The sequence below is a fragment of the Oryza glaberrima genome, chromosome 7, assembly GCF_000147395.1.
Source record: "Oryza glaberrima chromosome 7, OglaRS2, whole genome shotgun sequence".
NCBI lineage: Eukaryota > Viridiplantae > Streptophyta > Magnoliopsida > Poales > Poaceae > Oryza > Oryza glaberrima.
In genome coordinates, this window is record NC_068332.1 from 10,827,143 (window position 1) to 10,849,681 (window position 22,539).

At 38.9% G+C, this 22,539-nt stretch overlaps 1 protein-coding gene and 1 long non-coding RNA gene across 3 annotated transcripts; one reads left to right on the forward strand and one right to left on the reverse strand.

The window, feature by feature from the left end:
* Positions 1–107: 107 nt before the first annotated feature.
* Positions 108–18,733, reverse strand: LOC127779032 (uncharacterized). 2 transcript variants are annotated; one of them, XM_052305707.1, is made up of 21 exons: positions 18,347–18,730; positions 18,171–18,256; positions 17,051–17,152; positions 16,036–16,142; positions 15,841–15,941; positions 15,197–15,284; positions 14,113–14,201; positions 11,540–11,679; positions 11,294–11,456; positions 11,019–11,154; positions 9,702–9,798; positions 6,592–6,670; positions 6,261–6,320; positions 5,837–5,955; positions 4,854–4,978; positions 4,359–4,580; positions 3,384–3,544; positions 1,719–1,876; positions 1,538–1,620; positions 1,367–1,452; positions 108–497 (listed from the first exon to the last, which is right to left on the reverse strand). In XM_052305707.1, exons 1-21 carry the CDS (start codon positions 18,590–18,592, stop codon positions 354–356), a joined length of 2,592 nt encoding a protein of 863 aa, XP_052161667.1. In that variant the 5' UTR covers positions 18,593–18,730; the 3' UTR covers positions 108–353. The 2 variants fall into 2 exon arrangements, with proteins under 2 accessions (XP_052161667.1, XP_052161668.1); XM_052305708.1 differs by lacking the exons at positions 108–497; positions 1,367–1,452; positions 1,538–1,620; positions 1,719–1,876 and adding an exon at positions 2,777–3,092 and having other exon boundaries at positions 18,347–18,733.
* Positions 18,734–18,770: 37 nt separating this feature from the next.
* Positions 18,771–22,219, forward strand: LOC127780948 (uncharacterized). The gene is made up of 3 exons (XR_008018848.1): positions 18,771–18,924; positions 21,199–21,286; positions 21,951–22,219. It is a non-coding gene; the product is annotated as an uncharacterized LOC127780948 (long non-coding RNA).
* Positions 22,220–22,539: the final 320 nt, after the last annotated feature.

The window sequence follows — 22,539 nt, forward strand, 5'->3', positions numbered from 1 at the left end:
CAGAAATTTACGTTTTATATATCTTCTAGAATGAAATAACGAATATTTTCCGTATTCCAAAACAAGAGAATAATGGGTCAAAGACTAGAAAGTGCTGCGATAGTAAATTTACTGTTTTGGTAATGCATATATCTGGAAGAAATTTACAATTTGATGTCGGACGACCGTGTAGCAAAATCTAAATGAACAGAAGCCACATCTACAGGCTTAAAGCATATATTGTTACAAATATATTACAAACACGCCAATTGGGGTAGAAAAGAACCACATAACTCAATATAAAATGGCTGTTTTAATTTTTGTTTTTCCTAAATAAACATATTTACAATCTTTCCACATCGCAGTACAAAAGTTTATAAGTGATAAGTTGAGAAAAATGTTGTGAAGGCTGTAATGTCTGCCCAACTTGGGAAGAGACTCTTCAGTTTCCTTGTACGATCAAGGAGATACTGGTCAAGTACAGCTACATCGATTCTCAAAGGTTCAGAAGAGTTCGCCTGTAAAGATACACATTATTAGTGAGTGTAATATCCCAAATTTCAAGAAAATATATAGGTAACAATGGGAAACACGACAGATTTTGACAAAAGCACGGCACAACCAATAGTATCATTAATCATAGAATTCAGACAGCACGGCACAGACTACCCCTATCATATTAAAAATTTTATATTATTACAGAAGCGTACAGTGAAAATATTGCAACAAGTACATTGTTGACTTCTGCAATGGAGTCACATCAGCACATGATATTTCTCATGGAAATTAATTTATTTTTACTACTATGACGAGGGAGTTTGTTGGTGTACCATCTAAACCTAAGCACATCCCCACCTCTTAAAAGAAGTTAAGAAAACCACAAGAAACGTTCTACCATAACCCATGGCACAACTTAATATGAGAACTCTCACTATCCCCTCTATATATAGTGGACTGAATTTCTATGGAGTATACCGATGAATATCTTAGTCTGTTGCATAGAATGGCTCATCAATTGGTAGTACGGCGAAACAGAGTGATTCGGAAGGTCAACCAAAATAATGAATGAATTCCTCAGTTTTCCAGTATGAACTTGATTGGGACTATTGTAACTTGCAGGTAATTTATGTTTGAACTTCATTAGGACTAGTTGTATAGTAATTTATGCCTCACTGAAATCAACAGCACTATCAACCACTCTTTTCTCCTCGGTATGGGAGAGTAAGGTGGTTGGCAAGTTAAACAAATTGCAGTTGAATGGCATATGTAGGTAGCTATGGGTTCCGTACTCGTACAAAAGAAAAAAAAAGGGATTAAATACCAAACCAACAAATACGGAAATACCATTTAGTTCTTCCTATAGTTCTCATGGGACAGAGATCATTACCTCCAACCAGAAAGACCAATTCTCGTGGCTTTCTCCACTAAGTCTGCATATATATGATGGTGGCCCGCCACTAAAACTTTGAGGATCTGATAAGGACAAGCAAAATTAAGTGTTAGAATGTTATAACTGAACAACCAAAAACAAATGGAAGGAAATAATTAGTTTAAGTACCTGGAAGTGTCATATCAGAAAAGGACCAATTTGATAGTGGTCCAGTAATATTAAGCACAGAGGTCCAAATCTCCGATAATGAACTGAGACACGTACAACAAAAGCAAAATGCAACACATGAAAAACAGCTTAGAAGCTTTATTAAATTGCAAATTTTGTTCTATAGTAATAAAATTCTTACCCAAGTGAAAGCTCAAGATGCATCCTCCGGTGCCCATTATTACTCGAGGTCTTCTGAATAACCATCTGGGGGAAATGCTGGTAATGTTTTCTAATCTCTTCATTTTCTGAAGGAAACTTTAAGCTCCCAGAGAACAAGAAATTGACAGGATATAGTGCCTAAAAATAAAGAAAGTCAACTAAATACTGAGAACTAAGGAAGCTAAAAACTCCGATTTATGCACAACAGAATAAATGAGTGATCACCTGTATAGCCATGCAAACCATAGCTACTTCTATGTACTCCATCCCAAAATATAGCTACTTCGAGTGTTCAAATTTGTCCCAAAATATAGCTACTTCTAGAATACCAAGAGATGTTTGTAATGATGAAATGTCCGGAACACCCCTCATCTACACCACCCCCATCCACCTCCCACCAACTGGGACAATAAATGAATGGGCAATCTAGTCTACCTCTGTAATGTCCCGCCTCTCCCAGGCCGGGCCCACTTACATCTGGCAGCTTTTTATAGGTCATAGACTGCCCTCACAGACCAACACAAGTCTTTTCTGCACACTTTGTCCTCACTCATGCACACTCGGGAAGAATTTCCCGATCGGTCACCCATCCCTAAATTGCTCCAGACCAAGCACGCTTAACCTCAAAGTTCTTTAGAGATCGGCTTCCAACGTCCCGCCTCTCCCAGGCCGGGCCCACTTACATCTGGCAGTAGACTGCCCTCACAGACCCCTCACTCGTGCGCACTCGGGAAGAATTTCCCGATCGGTCACCCATCCCTAAATTGCTCTTAACCTCAGAGTTCTTTAGAGATCGGCTTCCGGAAAAGAAGTTGCAACTTGTTGGTATGAGTATTCTATTAATCCTATTAAGCCCTGGGCCGGGATGTCACAACCTCTGTCCTTAATCTCCGTAAATAACTCCAGAAGTAACTATATTTTGGGACGGAGGGAGTATTAAGTAGTGACCTCTAATTTTGATTGATGTATGATCTGCCCAGTACAAAAAAACAAAAAGATCTTTCTAAATCTATCTCATACTAATCAGATATTCAGACCTCGCACAGTCGACCTTCCTCATCCTGCTTGCCACTCTCCTCCCAATCTATCTAGTAGAGTGCTAGTGCACCCTTCCTATCTTTTCTCCCACTCCACCCCATCTCCAATCTCCATGTTGCCATGGCCTGGTCACACTCCAAAAATGTTCCCTCATGTGGTCATGCCCACATCCTCATGAAATGTAACAAAGGGCCTGGCATGCAGCAGTAAGACTAGACTTTTCCGAGTGAGTGGTGATTCTACTCATGCTTGGTGTCAATCTTGTTTGTCATTGGAAGAGAATGACCATTACACCCCCAATCAAAAAGTGATATAGCTGGCAAAAAAAAAAAAAAATCCAATCTCAAAAAATGTCATCACAGGTATGAGCTTGTTTCAATGTTTGTGATGATAATTGTGCCCAAAAAAGAAAAATGACAGGCACAATATGCTTACTTTGGTGCATGATCTAGAACCTTCCCAAAAGTAAATACCTAAGAAATATTGTTTGCTGCAGTTCTTTTTTGGGCAAGCATCAACACAATAGGAGGAAGGACATCAAGGACACATCATGTTGAGGTCAAGCAAGAATTAGCCAGGATGTTAAATTATCTTAGTTGGCACTTACCAACCATGAACTTCTGTCGGAGTGATACTTTTCTTCAAAAGATAATAGTGAGTTATCCTTCAGCCATTTTGCTGCCTCAGGCGCATTATTGAAAAGAAACTCCAATGAATTAGCATCAACCACAGAGAAACCATAGTGTGACTCCACAATACTATTAGCATCTGAAATCCATAAAATGAACATTTTTCAAGAGGAATGCTATGACAAATCCAAAAATAAACAATGTGGTGGATAGACCTAAGCAGAGATAATTCTTTGCTCACAACATAGCCATTTATGTTAAGAATATAAATATTGATGAAAAATACTAAGAGCATTCTACAGCCAAATAAGTTGCAAGAATACTGAGTCCAGAAGATAACAGAATTTTTATATGTAAACCATAAAATGGAAATGGATGGAGTTACTCTCTCCATTATTCTTTTATGTTGTTTTAACTTCCAAGAAAAAGATCAAGGGGCTAACAATCTAGTTTTAACATGTCTACCCTCTCGGATGCTATTTGCTCCAATTAATAGCCCCTGGCCATTCCACTCAGTCAATTAAAGATCAAATTTCTAATGACTTTCAATATGTGCTATTTCGGAAATACTACCTAAAATTCCTAAATGACGTCTGTTTGAGAGCAATAGGAGGTTTCAACAAAATCTAAAAAAGAACGAAGGAAATGATTTATCAATGATGGAAAATGAACTGTTTTAGATAATGTGGTAATAAAAAATGGTTTTCAAAGACTAATAGAATGGGAGAGAAATGAAAGTTGGTTCCAGGGCTTGATAAACAAGGGGAATTTATTTAGAGTTGATTCAAAAAGTTAGTCCAGTGATCAAACAAATATTTAAGTAACTGCATCTTCATAAGCAATACGCCTTTGAAAATGAAGGGTCCGTTCCATTTCTAATGGTTCAATACTTCAATTTGAATTATCCCAACAGGGATAGATTTCACCACTCCAGCAGCCCAAAAGCAACAAACCTGTAACAAAGGTGTGTTGAAGAACAACTCTTTTAGGTGCTCCAGTGCTGTAAGGAAACAGCTGTGATGAGATCGCCAAACCAACCACTGTAACTTGTAACAAGCCATGGAGGATGGAGGTTTTGGCCAGCCATCGACTAGCAATAGGTGTTACTGGACCAAAACACCATCCCACGACCAATCCAACTACTGACCCAACAATGACATCAGCTACAAAATATCCTGCAAGAAGAATATTATAATCATGCTGTCGTTAGTTAATAATAATTGATTTCAGTTGTCCATGATATCCATCTATATAGCATGGCAAATGGGCAACACTTAATTCAAGTTTTTAACATCAGCTAAAGTTCCAATACCATTAAAGTAAACCAGTAGGCAGCCATCTAACCAATTCATGCAAATATCATATTGCCTAGCCTAGCCACATTGTCTGAATGCCATAAGTAGGTCAAGAAATTCAAACTGAAATCACAAACAAGGAAGGGTACAAACCGTATGGTTTTGGGAGAGATCCCATCATTCCCATCTTCTCAATCAAGAACTGGATAAGGAAACCACCATAGTAAAGACAATAAAGGAGACATGGGATCATAGGTACCACATAACCAACCAACAACCTGTACATCATTAGTTCAAGCATTAATAATTGGATAAGTTGAGAAATAAATTACAGTGTAAGTTGAAGATATACACAACATCTAACCTATGCTTTCTGTGCTTGATTCATGTAAAAAGATTAACCAGAGGTGCACACATGGGTTCATATGCCGTTTTATGAGACTAATCTGACCACACTAAGCAACATGGGCTACATTGGCGCCCCCCCTAATGGGCTGAGGTATTATATTTGGTCTACAACTATCAATAATTACAAAGTGGGTCATGTGCTAATCGATTTTTTTTTAAAAAAAAAAGCTATTTCAAGTCTATTTGACAAGTTCTTCAGAACCAATCAAGCAACTCCGCTCACCATCAATCTTCAGGATTGACATGTTCCTAGAAAGTTTCAGGACGGAGAAAAGAAGTCCTAGACATCATTGACTTCGGAACCACCTACAGTCCTATTATAGGTAACCCTACTGTACCAAAGCCCATGACTCTTCATAAAACAAATCATGATGAGTGGCTAAATCCTTTTTATGGCATTTCGTTTCAAGAAAACTGCATGCCAGCTAGGCTAGTGCTATTCTTATTTTCAAGTATTCAGTTACGATGCAATGATGCATTAACACAAATTCAAATAAGATTAACATCTGTCCCAAAAAGAGTTCACATTTCTACACGAATCTGGGCACCCACTTGTCGAGATTCTGTAGAATAATGAACTCTTTTTGGGACAGAGGTAGCACGTATGATTGATGCTGCCGTGTTATGATGAAGTAAAGATACAGAAACCTTTAGGATTATTTACATTTCTATTGTGATAAACATAACAAGTCAATTAAGAGTCAATCAGTGTAAGATAGCATGGTTACTTTGGTGATTGTTTGTTCCAATGTTTCCGACTAATGCTACAGATAAAACGCCCAAGAAGCATCGACATGGAAATGAAGAATGTTAGAAAACCTCCACTCAGGCCAGCTAGCATGTAAACCTGCACAAAACCAAAATAGCCTAAGCACAAAGCAAGCATTCCCAGGAAACTAATTGATACAAAATAATGTGCAGAAAAAAAAAGAGCAGAAGTTAAAATATATATGACAAAAGCGATTAAATTTGAATATGTAAAATTGTGGCCTTTTCATGTATATTCATGGCTGAACTGATGTGGCTATATACATGAAGAATATTATGACTTTTTATATCACTTCAAACGTGAGACTGATTTACCATACAAGAAAATGTTGTGTAACAGTGCTATGTAAGCATATAAGGAGGCAAAAGATGTTCAGAACTTACCAAAGTTATTAAGGAATAGAGCCCGAAAGCACCCCAAAAATGTGCTTGCTCTGATAATCCCTAGAATTGAACAAACAATTATAAAAATATTAGTCTCTTACATTTCAGTTTCACTGGATGCAAAACAAACAGATATAAACAAAGGGAATACACCGCGAATTTTCTATTGGAACAAATATTACATATAAATCCATATAGCTGAACCCTTTCTTTATATTCTCAAAAGAAACTTAACTTCCAAAACTACTACATTTTCAATCATGCAGAAAAGAAGGGGAAACTAATAACAATGGGCACTTGACTACTTGCAATGAATAAGAAAAAAAATTACCCATACAATCCTCGGGAGAAATAGACCAGCTAATGAAGTTGGAACAAACATAAGGAATGCCAAATAAGGGTGAGCAAACCTGCATGCACATAACAAAGAACAATATAAGCACATATTTGATTGGATGTACTTTTACCTAAATAGAATAAACATGAGCAATTCATTTCAAAGATTTTCAGGAAGTAGCACAAAGAAAAGAGGAATTCCAGATAACATGTGTTCAGACACGTGTTCAACTAAAATTATTTAGGTAGAAAGATTGTGTAACTCAACTCATTTGCCAATGCAATACGATTATGCATGACTCCAGGCCACTGGTTTGACCACAGAAAACTGACAACTGTTGGCAAAAAAGGATTGGAAGGCCAAAAATTGGTCATGAACTGTGTGATTTAGCAAATACATCACCAGAAAAGTACTCCCAAAAACATGCGCGCAAGGGGTTTGAAGTTTGAACCCCAAGTCCACAGGATAAATAGCACCTTGGTTGGCCATCCCACCATTTCTTTTTTGTGCGACTTGAAGGGAATATATGGTCTACATAGTTTTTCTTTTGGTACCACAGTTCAATTGGTTGAAGCAGCGGTAAGACAGCCTTTTGTACTATGGTATGGATTCAGTCAATTCTATTAAGTAATCTAGTAACAATAATTGGTACCCAGTCAGTAAATGGCATGTGAGCCTGCAATTTGGGGGCCCAACACACTCCTTTGGAGGCCCACAGAGAACACTAGAGAAAATACTCGCAAAAACATGTGGAAGGGGTTTGAAGTTTGAACCCAAGTCTAACAATCAATAGCGCCTCGGTTGGCCATCACACCATTTTTTTGTGTGCGACTTGAACAAAATATATAGCATACGCATTTTATTTTGTACTTTCAATTGGTTGAACCAGCGGTAAGGGATTTTTTTTTTACTTTTTGAACCTTTTTAATTTCTACTTTTAAAAATAAACACATCCAAAATTTATTTTCAAGATCTGATCCTTTTGGCCACGCCAGCCAAACTGGCGTGGCAAAACAATACTGTCACGCCGCTTCCGCTGGCCTGACAACATTATTTGGCCACGCCGCTCTCACTGGCGTGGTAGGACAAAACTGTCACACCCGCTGCAGGTGGCGTGCCAGTGTTGTTTTTTCATGCCAGGCGGGCTGGCGTGGCCAAAAGGTTTAGATTTTGGAAATAAGTTTTGAAAGGGTTTAGTTTTAAAATTAAAAATTAAAAAGGTTCAAAAAATTAAAAAAATTCCGGTAAGAGGGTCTTTTGTATTATGGTAGGGATTCGATAAATGCTATAAGTAATCCAGTAACCATAAATAGGTATCCTATTAGCACACGTCTTGTGAGCCTGCAATTTTGAAGCCTAGCCAATCATGTCAGTGTGGCTAAACGAAGATGGATAGATGCCTGACTAGATGGCCTGCGGTCAGAATCATATCAGAGAGGTAATAACTGCTACCCCCTCCTGTCCCACAATATAACAATGTCTAGAGTTCAAATTTTGCCCCAAATATAGCAACCTAGTACTTGTAAAAGGTGACTTTTACCACTAAGCTACCCATACTACCCCTTGGCTTTATTATAGCCCTACCTAGTCCAGGTCTACACCTCACCCACTCGAGGAGGCAACCAGGTCTTCTTACTCTCTCCTTAATACCCATGCTGAAGGTATATTTGGGATAGAGGGAGTAAATGAAAAACCCAAGCAGTAGCAGATCAAGAGGTCCCCATCCTGTTGCGAACACCCTCCCAGAGCAGCAGGTGTGAAGCAAACTTGTTGCCAAGCAACAGCAACAGCGCAACATGTCCTAGTCAGTAGTAACAGCGCAACAGCATGATGGCAGCACAACATGCTGCTGCCAAGAAAACTTGTTCTCTGTCAGTCTGCCTCCTCCAAGTACAGATTGTGTTCATCTTCTTGGGTCCTCACCACCTTACTTTTGACAAACCAGAGAAAACAGCTGGTTAGCCAGCAGCCTGTCTCCACCATTGCCAGATCACTACTCTACTTTCTACTCATCTCTTTAATCCACTACTTTGTTCTGCTGTCACATCTGTTCTGCTTGCAGCTAGCCCCCTCCTGGCTTTTCCTGACATCTCTGTCTATATAGTAGTGGCGGGTCTAGAGTAGATGGACGGCAGACACTTGCATCCCAAAAACTTTTACAAAAAGACAAACTGAGAAAATTACATGTATACAGACAATAGCATACATGTATATATATAGCCCAACTAAGAAAAACAAAAAAAGGCACGTCTCTCTGTGGCCTACTGCAGTCTACTGCTAAACCAACCCACCAACCTACTGGGAGTGCATCATTGGACAGATCAATTTCCTACCAGCTAACCCAAGCCCGCAAAGCACAGGCCTGCAGTGTCACACAACAGCCAAATAACGTTCTTCTCAACATTGCTCCCCTGCACTGGTAGTGGTTTGTGCATCATAGCAAGGGGCACCGTTGGCATCAATGTAAACATCAGTGTAAGCACAGGCCCACTGGTCAGCCAATGGTGCTCAGCCACTCATCTCGAGGACTTCAAACCACAGCCAGGCACTCAGTCACTGGACTCAGCCGATCAATTGACAACCAAAAATCCTAAAATCCATGATGTAATGCTTCTCTGGACTTAAGACTTCAGACTTTCTCATTCGCATTTTACAATTATCTTGTCTAGTATAAGTGTGTAACCCAACTTTATTTGCAAGTGTCGAGCTTTAGATTTTTTTAATACCTTTTAAATGTGACGCTAGCTAGGCCATCCCATTGACCATGGTAGTAGTCATTAGAAGTTCAGAACAATTTCAGTATTTAGGTAGGTTATGACACTTAACTCTGCAACCCCTTGGTGAAATCCTGGCTTCACCACCGTCTAGTAGTGATGCGACTAACAGTAGCTTATCATGTATTCATGTTAGTAACAAATTTAAATATGGAGCTATGGAGAAGGATGAGATACTTCAATAAATAGCAGTATAGCTATCGAAATCTTACTTTCTATGATGGGAATGCATAGCTCACCTTTAGCAGTTAATAAATTGTTCGCAGAGGGAATTCAAATAACCGCTAAAACGAACAAACATTACATACAATATAGAGAGATTTTCATTACCAATTCATTGCATTTTTCATGAATAGCAATCTTACAGCTGCAGCCACAGCAGGAATGACTATTGCAAGGATGGCACCAAATGCATGAAGCAGCATTCCTGCGAGCACATGCGAGACAATATTACGGTTAGCCAGCTGATACAGTACGCAAAGTATAGTACTCCCTTCTAGATTCGTGGTAGGATGTGTCCCATCCGGTCCTAGGTTCTTATATTTTGGGATGGAGGGGGCATAAAATTGCCTAGCAGAAAAATACTATTTTACTCATATCTACCCCCTTTGTTCCCAAATATAAGCATTTCTATGTTGTTTAGCAGATATTAAGGTTTGAGAAAAAAGGCTATAGTTCCCCTCATTAAATGAGGGGTAGTTGGGACTTGGGAGTGGGAGGGTAGTTGGGGGTAAATGAGGAGAAATTTGAACGAGAGGTGATTGATGGGACAAGTAGTTAGCATGAATGAGCAAAACACAGAAAAGGTAAATATCTCCACTGTATCATTATTTTTGCCTAAAATTGTTTTACCAAGCAATCAGAATTAGAAATGCAAAAATTGACCAAGTTTCAGCCTCATCTAACCCCAAAAACAAGGTTATACATGCATATTTTGCAGAAAATTAGTTTCTTTACATAATGTGCAAAAACCTGCCTCTATATCTTGACCAAACTTATAACTACAATGACTACTAGTATAAGACTAAAAAAATCCTATACATATCAATCGATAAAAGATCATCTTCATAGCATAAAAAGGTTTGAAACACTTGTACTTTATTACAAGGAATAAATCCATTTTATGCTCCCTAACTATCGTGAAAGTACAAAATGCACCATCAACTTTAAAATCGTGTATTTAATGTCTTCTAATATTGGCCTACTGGGCCAAAACTCACCCTGCAAACATAACTTTGACCACTCATTTCCAAAATGAGATATTTGTCAAAACAAATACAATTACACTATATAAGTATTTCTCAAGATGAATCTACAAATATGGTTTCACATTGTATTAAAAAAATATGTTGATGGTCTGCATAGGTATTGTTGACAAAGTATGGTATATTATTACTCTTATTTCAAAGATTAAAGAAATACAATCTGCAAATTCTTGCCCTCTGAAAGTCCGGAGCATAATGGAAGCAAAAATGAAGCACAGGCAAGCATGTCCAAGTTGAAATAAGTCCCAGCATGGTTATGACCCAACTTTGCTAATGATCACCAACGTAAATACACCATCCGAGTTGCAGTATTCTCGTAAGTACTAAGGAAAGCATAATACATACCATTTTCAGAAATCAGAATATATTTGCATCAACATACCTCTCATTAAATCCAGAACAGTCAGAGACCATGACATCAAGGTAATGTTTGGAGACGTCAGGAATAGTGGTGCAAGCAGGAAAATGGCTACTGGAAGACTGTGGAGAACCAAAGAGACACCACGGGGATAAATAACCTGGATTTTAAAAACGAAGGATGTTATTTTAGTCACAAAAAAATGAAAGAAAAAATGGCACATTTATCTTTCAATACAGCATATAGTAGCTAGTCACACTTGTCATCCTGCAAATTTCAAAAATACAAAGTCAGCATACCATGAACCAAGTCAAGTAATCAAAAAAGATAGCTCTCAAATCATCCTTTATAGGCATAGCAGCTTCATTAGATAGCTTATTCTCTTTCAACAGCATGGGAGAATTTGTAAAAGCCTTCACAAGGTTGAATAAATTTTCTCCACGTGCTTGAATACTTCCAGGACTGAAAGAGAACATGGGATTCCATAATTATACTATTTCATGTGAAATACTGGAAATTTTATCATGGCATAGTTTAGTACATACAGCAAGTTTTCCACAGTATCATATGAAGTATGGTAAAAATAACCACCCAGAACAAAGATAATATCAAGTCCTGGAATGTTTGTAATGTCTTCAGCAAATATCCTATAATCTGTATCACCTGGGATTATTCCAAACATATCCTGTATATAGGAAGTACAATCAAAATTTAGAAGGTACAAGTTTACACAAAGTAAAATTGACTGGTCGCAACACATATCCACAGCCAACTCTGCATTGTATATGAAAGCTCAAAAGCACGAGTTATCCAGAAATTCCAGATCCATCAAAAGTGTGCACCAATCAGCAAGTGTAGTGTACAATACATAGGCAGAGCAATCATCCATTGGAGGGACACCAGATGGCAGAAGGGTTGTTTGGATCTTTGGTTTTACGAAAACTAGATTTTTGTTAAACATATTTTAGAAATGGACGCGGCTACATCGTGCGTGGTAGCGCGTTAGTCCAAACGCGTGACTCCACCTCTTTCTATAAATTGAACCGTACTCCTTCCGTGTGTTACATCACCACACGTAGCCTCCTGTGAGTCTTTCCAAAAAGGGCACCACGCATGCATTTTGGTGTCGGGCTATCCCATCAGGTATCACAGCCACCCAACAGCAAACTGGGAGAAATTTTATATGTAAATATATAATAGTGTGTGTCTTTTTTTAACCTCTTTAATTACTTATATTTTTTAAATCACATATTGTTTTTAAGATCTATTTGCATTATTGTACTCCACTCAAAATATGTGACAAAACGAGATCCATATTGAATATATTTAAACATTTTATTAATTTAAAAGTAATTTATTACATGTTATGAAGTAACTTCATGTTATCAGGAAGTAACTTTTACATCTTATACATGATTAATTCTCATTAGTTACTTCATCAATGTTATTTACAATCCATCAAAGGTTTTACCTTCTTTTCTCATACTACATGAAAAACAAAAGTGAAAGGGAAAAAACAATCAGTGCTTAAAACATATTTATAGAAAGTTACTTCAGAACCATGCAAAAGTTACTTCCAATTAACATTAAAGTTACTTTTAAAAATTGTTAAACGTACTTGTGCTGATCTGTGCTGATTAAATTTAATTTCTAGATAGAGTCATATTTATATCCCTACAACAAATTTATTTCTAATGTCGTGACGAAGTTACTTTCTTTTTGTTTTAAGATACTTTTATAATATATGTAAACTACTTTTAGACTTTATTGAATTTACTTTTATATGTCTAAGAAGTAATTTAGTGAAATCTAAAAGTAATTTAGATATATTATAAAAGTATAATTTGTAATTTTTCATCAAAATATAATCATGTGAGATCTTGTTATAAAGATTTAATTGTTACAAACACAATGGTGTAATCGGATCGTAGATCGGATGAGTAGTTTAAGAGAAAATTTTATTTGAAGCATAGGTGGTTCCTATTTGCTTGATGGACTAGCAGTATATTTTTAGTAGAGTAATGGCTCAGTAGGCCTCGCTGATTAGTTAACGTGGAGCGGCGGTGGATGGACGCCATGTCGCCACGCGCGCAGGATGGACGGCTGTCTCAGCGTCGCGCGATAGCGCTATCGCGAGAGGCCTCTTTGATTATATTTTACGTTTAGAAATCAATTGGCAGTAAAATATCATTTAGATCACATAACAGGACTGTTCTACAAATCTAAATAAATGTTGCTTAGCTCCTACTGACTGGGCATTTGGACCGATACTTATGTTTTGCCATTGTCAAATAACTGGTTACTCAAATATTAACATAGCGAACATATTTGACACAATGATTACTCAACAGTCCATATACAAGGAAGTTGGAATAACCAAAGAACGCATTACAAATGAACAATCTGCATTTGAACAAATTTGTACTCCCTCCGTTTCATATTATAAGTCGTTTGACTTTTTTACTAGTCAAACTTTGTAAAGTTTGACCAAGATTATAGAAAAATTTAGCAAATATCAAATAAGTTTCATTAAATCTAACATCGAATATATTTTGAAAATACTACTCCGTAATAGATTTTTTTTTATAAACTTGGTCAAACTTGAAGAAGTTTTACTAGGAAAAATGTCAAACGACTTATAATATGAAACAGAGGGAGTATTGTTTATTTTTCCTTCTTGCTTCAGTGCATGGAACATTCCCTAATCCTAATGGCATGTGTCTGTAAAACATGGAATATATTTGCGCTGGCATGGCATAAATCAACATTTATAAATGCAAATTTTGCCAGTATTTCTATGCCATTGTAAGGGTTAATTTAAAAGTAAATTTAAGGGTTTAAGGGGGGGGGGGTTGAAATTATGAAAATACAACTTGTGTGTGTCTCCAGTGCTTAAAAGTCCATAAAATAAAAATCTTCCTGCTACAGTAGTAGTTAGCAGAGGGCTTATAAACACAATAATAAGCTACCTTGAATTTATTGTTTATCTGAAGCCAAATCAAACAGGCCCATGGTACCACTCAACTAATATAAAACAAGTAAATGATTTTTTGAAAAAGTAATAAAGTAAACAGTTCTCCAGAATTCACACAAGGAATTGAAGTTCACGAGAAAGAACCTGAGCAACACTGTTTGCCATAGGATACTTCGCAGTCTGAGCATAAATACGAGAAGGCCAAGATCCAGGTCCAGATTGACAAACTAAATCTGGTCACCATAAGAAAAATGGTCTGGATCAGATTTCAGAGTTTAATCAACATATATAAGTCAATTAACAATAAGGATATTCAAAGTAATTATGATTGCTGGAGTTTGGAGTTATCATAGACATAAATCACTGGTGTTTTAACATCTACTCTATACTTCATGTTCTTAAAGCACTGGTGTTCCCTGTACTTCATGTTGAGAACCGTTAGTGCATGCAACTAGTTTGAATACATGCAATGGGGCTGGTTCATACTTTTTTGGGTTTTAAAAACAATATGAGGTTACCTATGAACATAACAAAAGGTCTCATGCAACTAGGATTCTTAAAATAAGATGCCGTAACCCAATGGTGAGGTCGCTTTTTGTTTTTCATTTAAACATAAGTCATGTAAGTCTGAAGGGTGAGGGAGGGGTGGAGGGCTTTTGCTTTCCTCCCCATGTTTTCCTTCTCTTAATGAAATGGAGTAATACACAACTCTCTCGCGTATTCAAGAAAAAAAAATAGCACCCAAAAACTTTACTGAGAGCACCCAAGTGAATAGGCTAATTTGTTCAAGGATGTAATGGACCATTTGTACAGAGAATATATCACTATAGATGCAACATGAAACAATAACTCCAGTCGATTAATCAGCAGTTAAACTACTAAACAGTCATTAATCATCAGTAAACAAGGACTGCAGAATAATGATGAATAGTTGTTACAGCAGAGACATTAATAGACCGCAGCCTCATATCTAGTCAATCTACTATTTTAGAATGCATCAACTGAAACTAACATTTACTAAGTATCACCTACTGAATTACTGATGTATACATCCAAAGTAATAGGGTTTATTGACATAGAACCAATATTAAGCAATAAAATTATCAGAAGAATAGCATTTAATAAGACTATCAGATGAGATAAAACCTTGTATTTTAGATTTTTCACCGAGTTCTTGCACAAAAACACAATCCATACTACTAAATAACATATTAGTATGAAAAAATACCAGCACCGCCGCTTCCAGAAGCTTCGATATTAATAAAGGCACCAATCGTGTTGTTCCATTTATGTGTCTTTATGAAACCATGTGAACCCTGAGTAAGAAGCAATCGGGTATGAGCTGGTAAGTTCCTTAATTGGGTAAATTCCATGAACAATTAACAGATATCAAAATGACACAAGTATTCTTCGTTTTCTTTTATCAACTTTTTATAATTACTAACCCATAGATAGAAAAAGGTTGTTTTGTTTTTGGAAACATATGGATAGGAAAGTTACCCATTTTATATTGATTATAACAGGAGTAAAAAGAACTGAAGATAGGTCATGGCACCACACAACACAAACTTTTACAGAATGTTTCATGTGTTCCTTATCTGTGATAGATGAACTGATAAAAAACGATCAACTATACGAGGATCAAAAGTGACATTTAGCCTGCTATTGGACCAAACTTAGCTCTAGACTAAGGTGCAGAAAATTAAAAATCAGCATCTTTGTATGGACCGTTTCAAATACCATTCAGCTAAGCAATCACAGGACATCTTTTCACAGAACAAAAAAGGAACAAAAAATATTTTCCATTTATGAATCATATATAGACTTTGCACATATAATCTAATATTTAGGTGATAGTTGAAAATCACGTACCAAAAGGAAAAGTTCTTCAGCTCCGTTGAATAGAAAAATCACCGGTTGAGAAGGAACCCACCCAGAATCAATGATGAGCCTTGATAACTCAAGCATAGATGCTGAACAAGAAATATTCCAAATATACATCATGCCTAATGATAGGCTGCTTACTAAGAATCACATTTGTTCTAGCAAAATAAACATTGTACTGACCAACACAAGAACCACAGTCAGCTGCACCAGGAGATCCAAGTGGACTGTCAAAATGTCCATTCACCAAGAAGGCTAGATCCTGATCTTCTGAAACATTTGATGAAATCCTGTAATTAATTATTGTATCTTAGATGATAATTTGTTTAAATTACACTTCACATGAAAATGATGTCCAAAACCAATAAAGTAAGATTGGCATATTAAACAGAAGGCGTTTTGAACACATGGGCCCAAGTCCAAGTGGCCCATGCATGTCAGAGGTGTTGTTTCAATATCTCAAAGGAAATTTAGAAGAGTTTGGAGTGTGGACAAGTAAACCATGGCCCAAGGGGACCATCCACATAAACTAGGTTTACCTAGATATCTATGATGTGGGATACCTACTGAAAGACAAAATTGTACTCCCCATGTTTCTAAATATGTGACACCATTGACTTTTGGACATACGTTTGACCAATCATCTTATTTAAAAATTTAGTGCAAATATGCAAAAATATTAAGTCATGCTTAAAGTATCTTTGATGATAAAACAAATCACAACAAAATAAATGATACTTACATAGTTTTTTTAATAAGATGAATGCTCAAACGTGTGCCCAAAAGTCAACAACATCATATATTAAAAAAGTAGTAGTTATTTGAAAAAACAGACCAGTAAATGAACCTGCGGACTGTTCATTGGTTCACTTGCACAAGCGTAGTCTATTGGTTGAACAAATGTTTTGATAAATAAATATTGAACCATGCTGTGGTTCCTGACTTCCTGTTAAATGTTTATGTTAAACCCCTGGGTTTTTGTCCAGACTGTCCCAGAAGAAGATGACCATACAGAATTACAGACATAAATATTGAACATCATGTAAGAACTGCTAAGCGAAGATGTGACTGTGATTCAATACTTTTATGTTTGATTGAATTCATATGATCATATCCATAGTTTTGCATATAGGTCTTGATACTAAAAGGAAATAATGTTTTAACTTTGGAGAAAATAAAATTGTGATTTTTTATGTACCTCATAACAATATTCTTGTGATTCCTGTATGTTAGAGTTACTCTGTGGCGCAAAAACCTCATGCTGAACGAGCCACTAACAAGTGATTCCTCAACCTCTATTCTGTGAGCAAAAGAAAAAGGTAAAGTCAATAGATGATGACAGAGATAGAAAAACAAATCAAATAGAACCTATTCTTACAGCTGCATAGATTCTACACCAGATTGCTTTTTTCCAGTGGTTGAAACATGTAAATCAGGAATAACTGCATGACTAACTAAATGAACTTTGAAGCTATATGAATCTTTGGTGTTAGCATGTGACATATCAGGGTAGATGAATCTAACATGCTTTCAGAAATTCACAAAGAAGAAACCCATAGTTTTCCTGATATTATTTGACCTCAGATGGTCAGAATAATGGATTCATCATTAATTCATTGTCTAATACTACTTACTACACTGGAACTGGAGGGTTTACTTTGGACATGGACAGTAAATGAACAGGCCACCTAGAACTGTAAAGTACCACTTCCATTGGCCAGAAGGCCAAGATAAGTCTATTTAAGATACATCACCCAAGATACAAGCCATTGCTAGGTGTGGTCCAATGTGGCAAAACCAATGACAAAAGGATGGCAAAAGCTGCCAGCATTTCTACAGCAGGCCATTAACTCAAGCCAGAATGAATTTGGACCAACTATTAGTTTTGCTATACTTGGACCACATATTTCCGTACTTTTCTGTTCCAGGACAAATCGCCTCAGCCTCCCGCTGTCCCACAGAGTGACAGACAAAATGAGGTCCAGATACAGGTATCATTTCATTCTAATGCTTAAAGGCTAAAAGGCAAAGCGCTCTCATCGCAACATTAATTGATGCCATGTCAAGGTGCATGCCCAAGCACGGCCCCAGTGCGGCAGTGGCCCATGAACGCACATCCTAGAATACTAGAAATCATCATATCGCTTGCAATCAAATATCAACCCCCCACCCACCCAAAAGAAGAGAAAAAAAAATAATCGCTAAAGCTAGCAGCCATTCCCACAATTCCACAAATACTTCGTTGGCGATTTAGTCATCGCACAAACATGCGGAGAAGAAAAGGAAGCCAGGGACAAGGGGGTTTCTCCCATATTCACCTGTACTCCGGCCCCGCGCGCGCGGCGAGCTCCTCGAGCTGCCCCTTGATGTACCGCGCCGCGGCCTCCAGCCCCGGGCTCCCCTCCTGCAACAACAACGACGACGACACAGCAACTACACCCATCACGCACAAGCCATAGCCAGCGAAGGACGCGGGAGGAGGAGGAGGCGGGACCTGGCGGCCGGGGATGTCGACGGAGAGGCGGCGGAGGTGGTGGAGCACGCGTCCCTCGGAGAAGTCCCCGAGCGGTGCGTCGGCGCCCAGGGGGGCGACGTGGTGCATGTGGATGACGCGGTAGGCGACGAGGGACATGGCGCCGTAGAGCGCCGCCAGGGCGAGCAGCACGAGCGCGGCCTCCACGGCGCCTCCTCCTCCGCCGCCCGCCGCGGGTCGACGCCGCCGCGGCGCGGGGTCCACCATCGTCGGCGGCGTGGATGGATCGGCCGGTCGGTCCGTCGGGTCAGCCTCGGCGGGCGCCGGGAATCGTCGTGTCGCCCGTTGTGCGTGGGGGGATATGGGTGTGGGGGATATGGACTAGGAGTAGTGTTTGATTTGGGCGTGGCGTCGGGTGGGGGGGTGGGGTTTGGTTTTGGAGTTGGTGGCGGCTCGCTTTTCATTTGTTTTTTGTTTTAGGTCGTCGCGTGGCGTGCTTTTCTGGACTGGGGAAATGGCCGGCCGGCTAAGGAGAAAAGGTTTGGTACGGTGTATGAACGTGCAGCGCCAAAGGACACAGTTTCAGAAATTTCGGCAAGGTACGGGCTCCTCATTAAACTCTGCTATCGGTCTACGAACAAAACTGAGTTTGTGATAATTATTGAAAATCATAAGCGATTGAATTTAGGGATTGTTTGATTCCTGACCACATTTATCACTACTTATCTACCCTATAATCCACCAATATCAGTCCTACATCCTACATACTTCATCCTTCATCCTTCATGGAACGGTCATATTTTTCCAATTAGATCAATACTCACCCACCGTGCTCCCACTATCCGGATGGCCGCAACTGCCCACCCCCACCCCTATCGCGATCTCCTCCCTATCCCCGTCGCTCCTCTCCCTCCCCCAATCGCGCCTCCCTTCCCCTGATCGCTCTCCCTCCCCCAATCGCGCCTCGCGCCCCTCGCTCTCACGGTCTCACCTCTCCGCCGCCGCCGCCAAAATCAACGCCACCAAATCCAGCGACACCTGCCTCACCGATCTCCTCCGCGGTCGCTGCCGATCTACACCGCCGCCCTTCTCCCGATCTCCACGCCACCACCAACCTGCGCCCCCGAAGGCCTCGCCGATCTCATCCGTGGTCGACCGGCGCTGCCACCCGCATCGCCGATCTACTCCGCGCCTCCACTTCGAGGACCACATCACCGCCATCATCCTTGACTTCTCCGCCCGATCTCCTCTGGATTGCCACTGACTGTCAAGCCTCGACCTCCGTTCATCGTCCACATCCACACCGCAACTCGCATTCCTGGAGGCTATCCACCAGTAGCCAGGCACTTCGACTTCAGGTTGAGATCATTGTATTATCTATTGTATTTTGAATCATCGAGGGTGAAACTTGGTACATTTATGTTGAACACAAACACATGATAGGTAGTGGTTCCCATGCTCACCATCATTTTTAATGAAACTAAAAATAAACCCAAGTAACCTCTTGTTTTGTGGTTCTCAGTACATAATTGCTATTGGGAGATATATATTTTATAAAGACTGAAATGAGAGGTAGATTTCTTGAAATGTTCTGTAGGTATAAAGATGTCAATGAGGTAAATTTCTTCAAAATAGGAAAATAAAAGTGAATTTGGGTGAAAGTATGGACTGAAAAGTAGAAAAATGGAAGCTTTACTGAAAAAATGGCAGATTCGTTCCATATGTAAACTTTTTTATTTAACTACAACTAGCCAACACTATACTGATTGAACATTATTTCCTGATATTGCACGCTTATTTGTGGTTAAACTAGCCAGCACTATAATGATCCGCGTCTCTTCGCCCTTCCGCGCGCCCGCACGCCTTTCACCGCCCTTCCACCAGATCCCTCCCCCACTACCGCCGCCATCGATCCTCCCCGTTGCCCATGCTGTCCTCCTCCACCAGCTCCCTCCCCACCGCCGTCGCCATCGATACCCGCCACCGATCTTGTTGTCCCTGGCTGCCAGATCCCTCCCTTCCCTCCCCCATTTTTTTTTATCAACATCATTGTTTTAAAGAAAATGAATTTTTTTAAAGAACAATATTTAGAATTTTGGAATTTGGTGGACTGGATAGTGAAGATTCGATGGTATGCATTCTAATGTATTGAAACTATTTGTCAGACAAATGCTAAAAAATAGGATGACATGTCAGCTTATAAATTCCAAAAGAACAATTTGTGCTGCTTTACTCGTGATAATAAATCATATAATCTGTAGAAACTTGTAATCTTATAAAATAACTTATATGACTTGCTGGACCATATGTATGATTGGGCATGCTGATCCTTTCCCAAGCATATTATTATCGTCAGACATCCAAATTTTGCCATGCACATGATTGATAGCTCTACCCGGTGCTTGACGTTCATATGTACTTTTGGTAAAGGAAATTTGTGTGCTGATTTTTAGCTTTGGTTGTTTAACCCTTGACAAACCACGGCATGATCAGGTCTTTCATTAAGCTTGACTCGAATCAGAGTAGAATTGTGTTTCCCAACTTGGTTCTGTCACTTTCAAAAAAAGAAAAAGACAGTTCTGTCTATTTGCCTGAATGGTTTATTTTTACTGATTCTTCCCTTTTGGATTAAATACAAGTCAACCTGTTCCTATACATCATTTTAGCCATGTGAGAAAATGCTCTCCTTTGTGAATCATTCAAATTACTGCAGGTAACAGTTTCTACACCTCCAAAATTAGAGCAATATTGGCAGATATTAAATCAATGCACACTATAGGCGAGTTGCAAAGTGCACAGTACACTTGTTTGTTTTAAATTCAAATAGAACTGGTTGGATGAAGCTACTAATGAACCCTTACATGTTTTTATAGGGTTCCATATCATATACTCCGGACTTGGCATCCAATCGTCGCCGCCCACGATCTCACGCACCTCACTGCTGCCACCGCTCGCGATAAGGTCGACTTTTTACCTCTAAAAGATTATTTCTTGATTTTGTGTTATGAACCTCACCGCTGCCACCGCCCGCGATAAGGTCGAGTTTTTACCTCTGAAATATTCTTTCTTGATTTTGTGTTATGAACCTCATCGCTGCCGCCGCCCGCGATAAGGTCGAGTTTTTACTTCTAAAAGATTCTTTCCTGATTTTGTGTTATGATATAATAATTTTTAATGTGACATGGTGTGTGTATGCGATGGACTTCATATGAGAATTAAATAGATTGTTTCACAAAAGAAATCAGTTTGTTTCACGGTGTGTTTGTTTCACAGTAGTTTGGCTTCCTGAGGGCGAATTACACCAAGCCAAATCGATATTCTGTGTACACCTGCTGTCTACGTCAGTCCATTCAGTGTAGTCTCTCATATCATTTTTTTACTCTGTTAAGCAACCTCAAATAGAAACTTTACTGAAATAAATTGACAGATTCGATCCATAGCTAAAATTTCCTTCTCTACTTAGTGATTGGGTGTAAACTGTTGGGATTTAGTTCTGCAAATGTTATTCTTTTCCCTCTATCTGATCAGCAATGTAAGCCAAACTTATCCATTAAGGTTATGGAGTATGGGATTTGGCTAATCACATATACAAAGACGTGCCATCTGAATATGTGTGAATTCTCAGGTCAACAACTGATGAAACTCGTGCAACCAAGTTGTAAATCCTGCCATGATCTGAATCTAGGACTCTAAAAGCTCCGAAGCTTTAATATTTGAGCTTCCGTGTAGAGGCAGTGGAGGCCGAGGGTGCCGCCATCCACAACCGACAACGCGACGCCGCTACCGCCTCAAGAGCCACTGCTGCCGAAAGGTACAAGACCCCTTTCCCCACCCCTACCCCATCCCTAATATGTCTCCTCTTTCCCCATAAGTATCCCTGCCGTCAATCTTTTGTAAAAGCATGATGAAGGGTTTATGATTTTTTTTCTTTACCGGGAAAGGCCTTATGAATTGCTTTACTGGGTTAGACAATTGATCAATAGTTAAATGAGGTTGATAACATTCAGTACAAATGGCCCCATGGCCCATCAGTCCTTAGGTTTACAACATTAATATATCTCAGTTTTTACCCTTTCATGATAAAATAAAAGTTATTCAGATTAACTCCTTTTGTAAATAAGATTGTTAACATTTTGATTATCGTGTTCAGGTGAGCCACTTTTGTTTATACTGTATCGGGATTGCTCTACCTCAAATCATTGACTTGATAACTG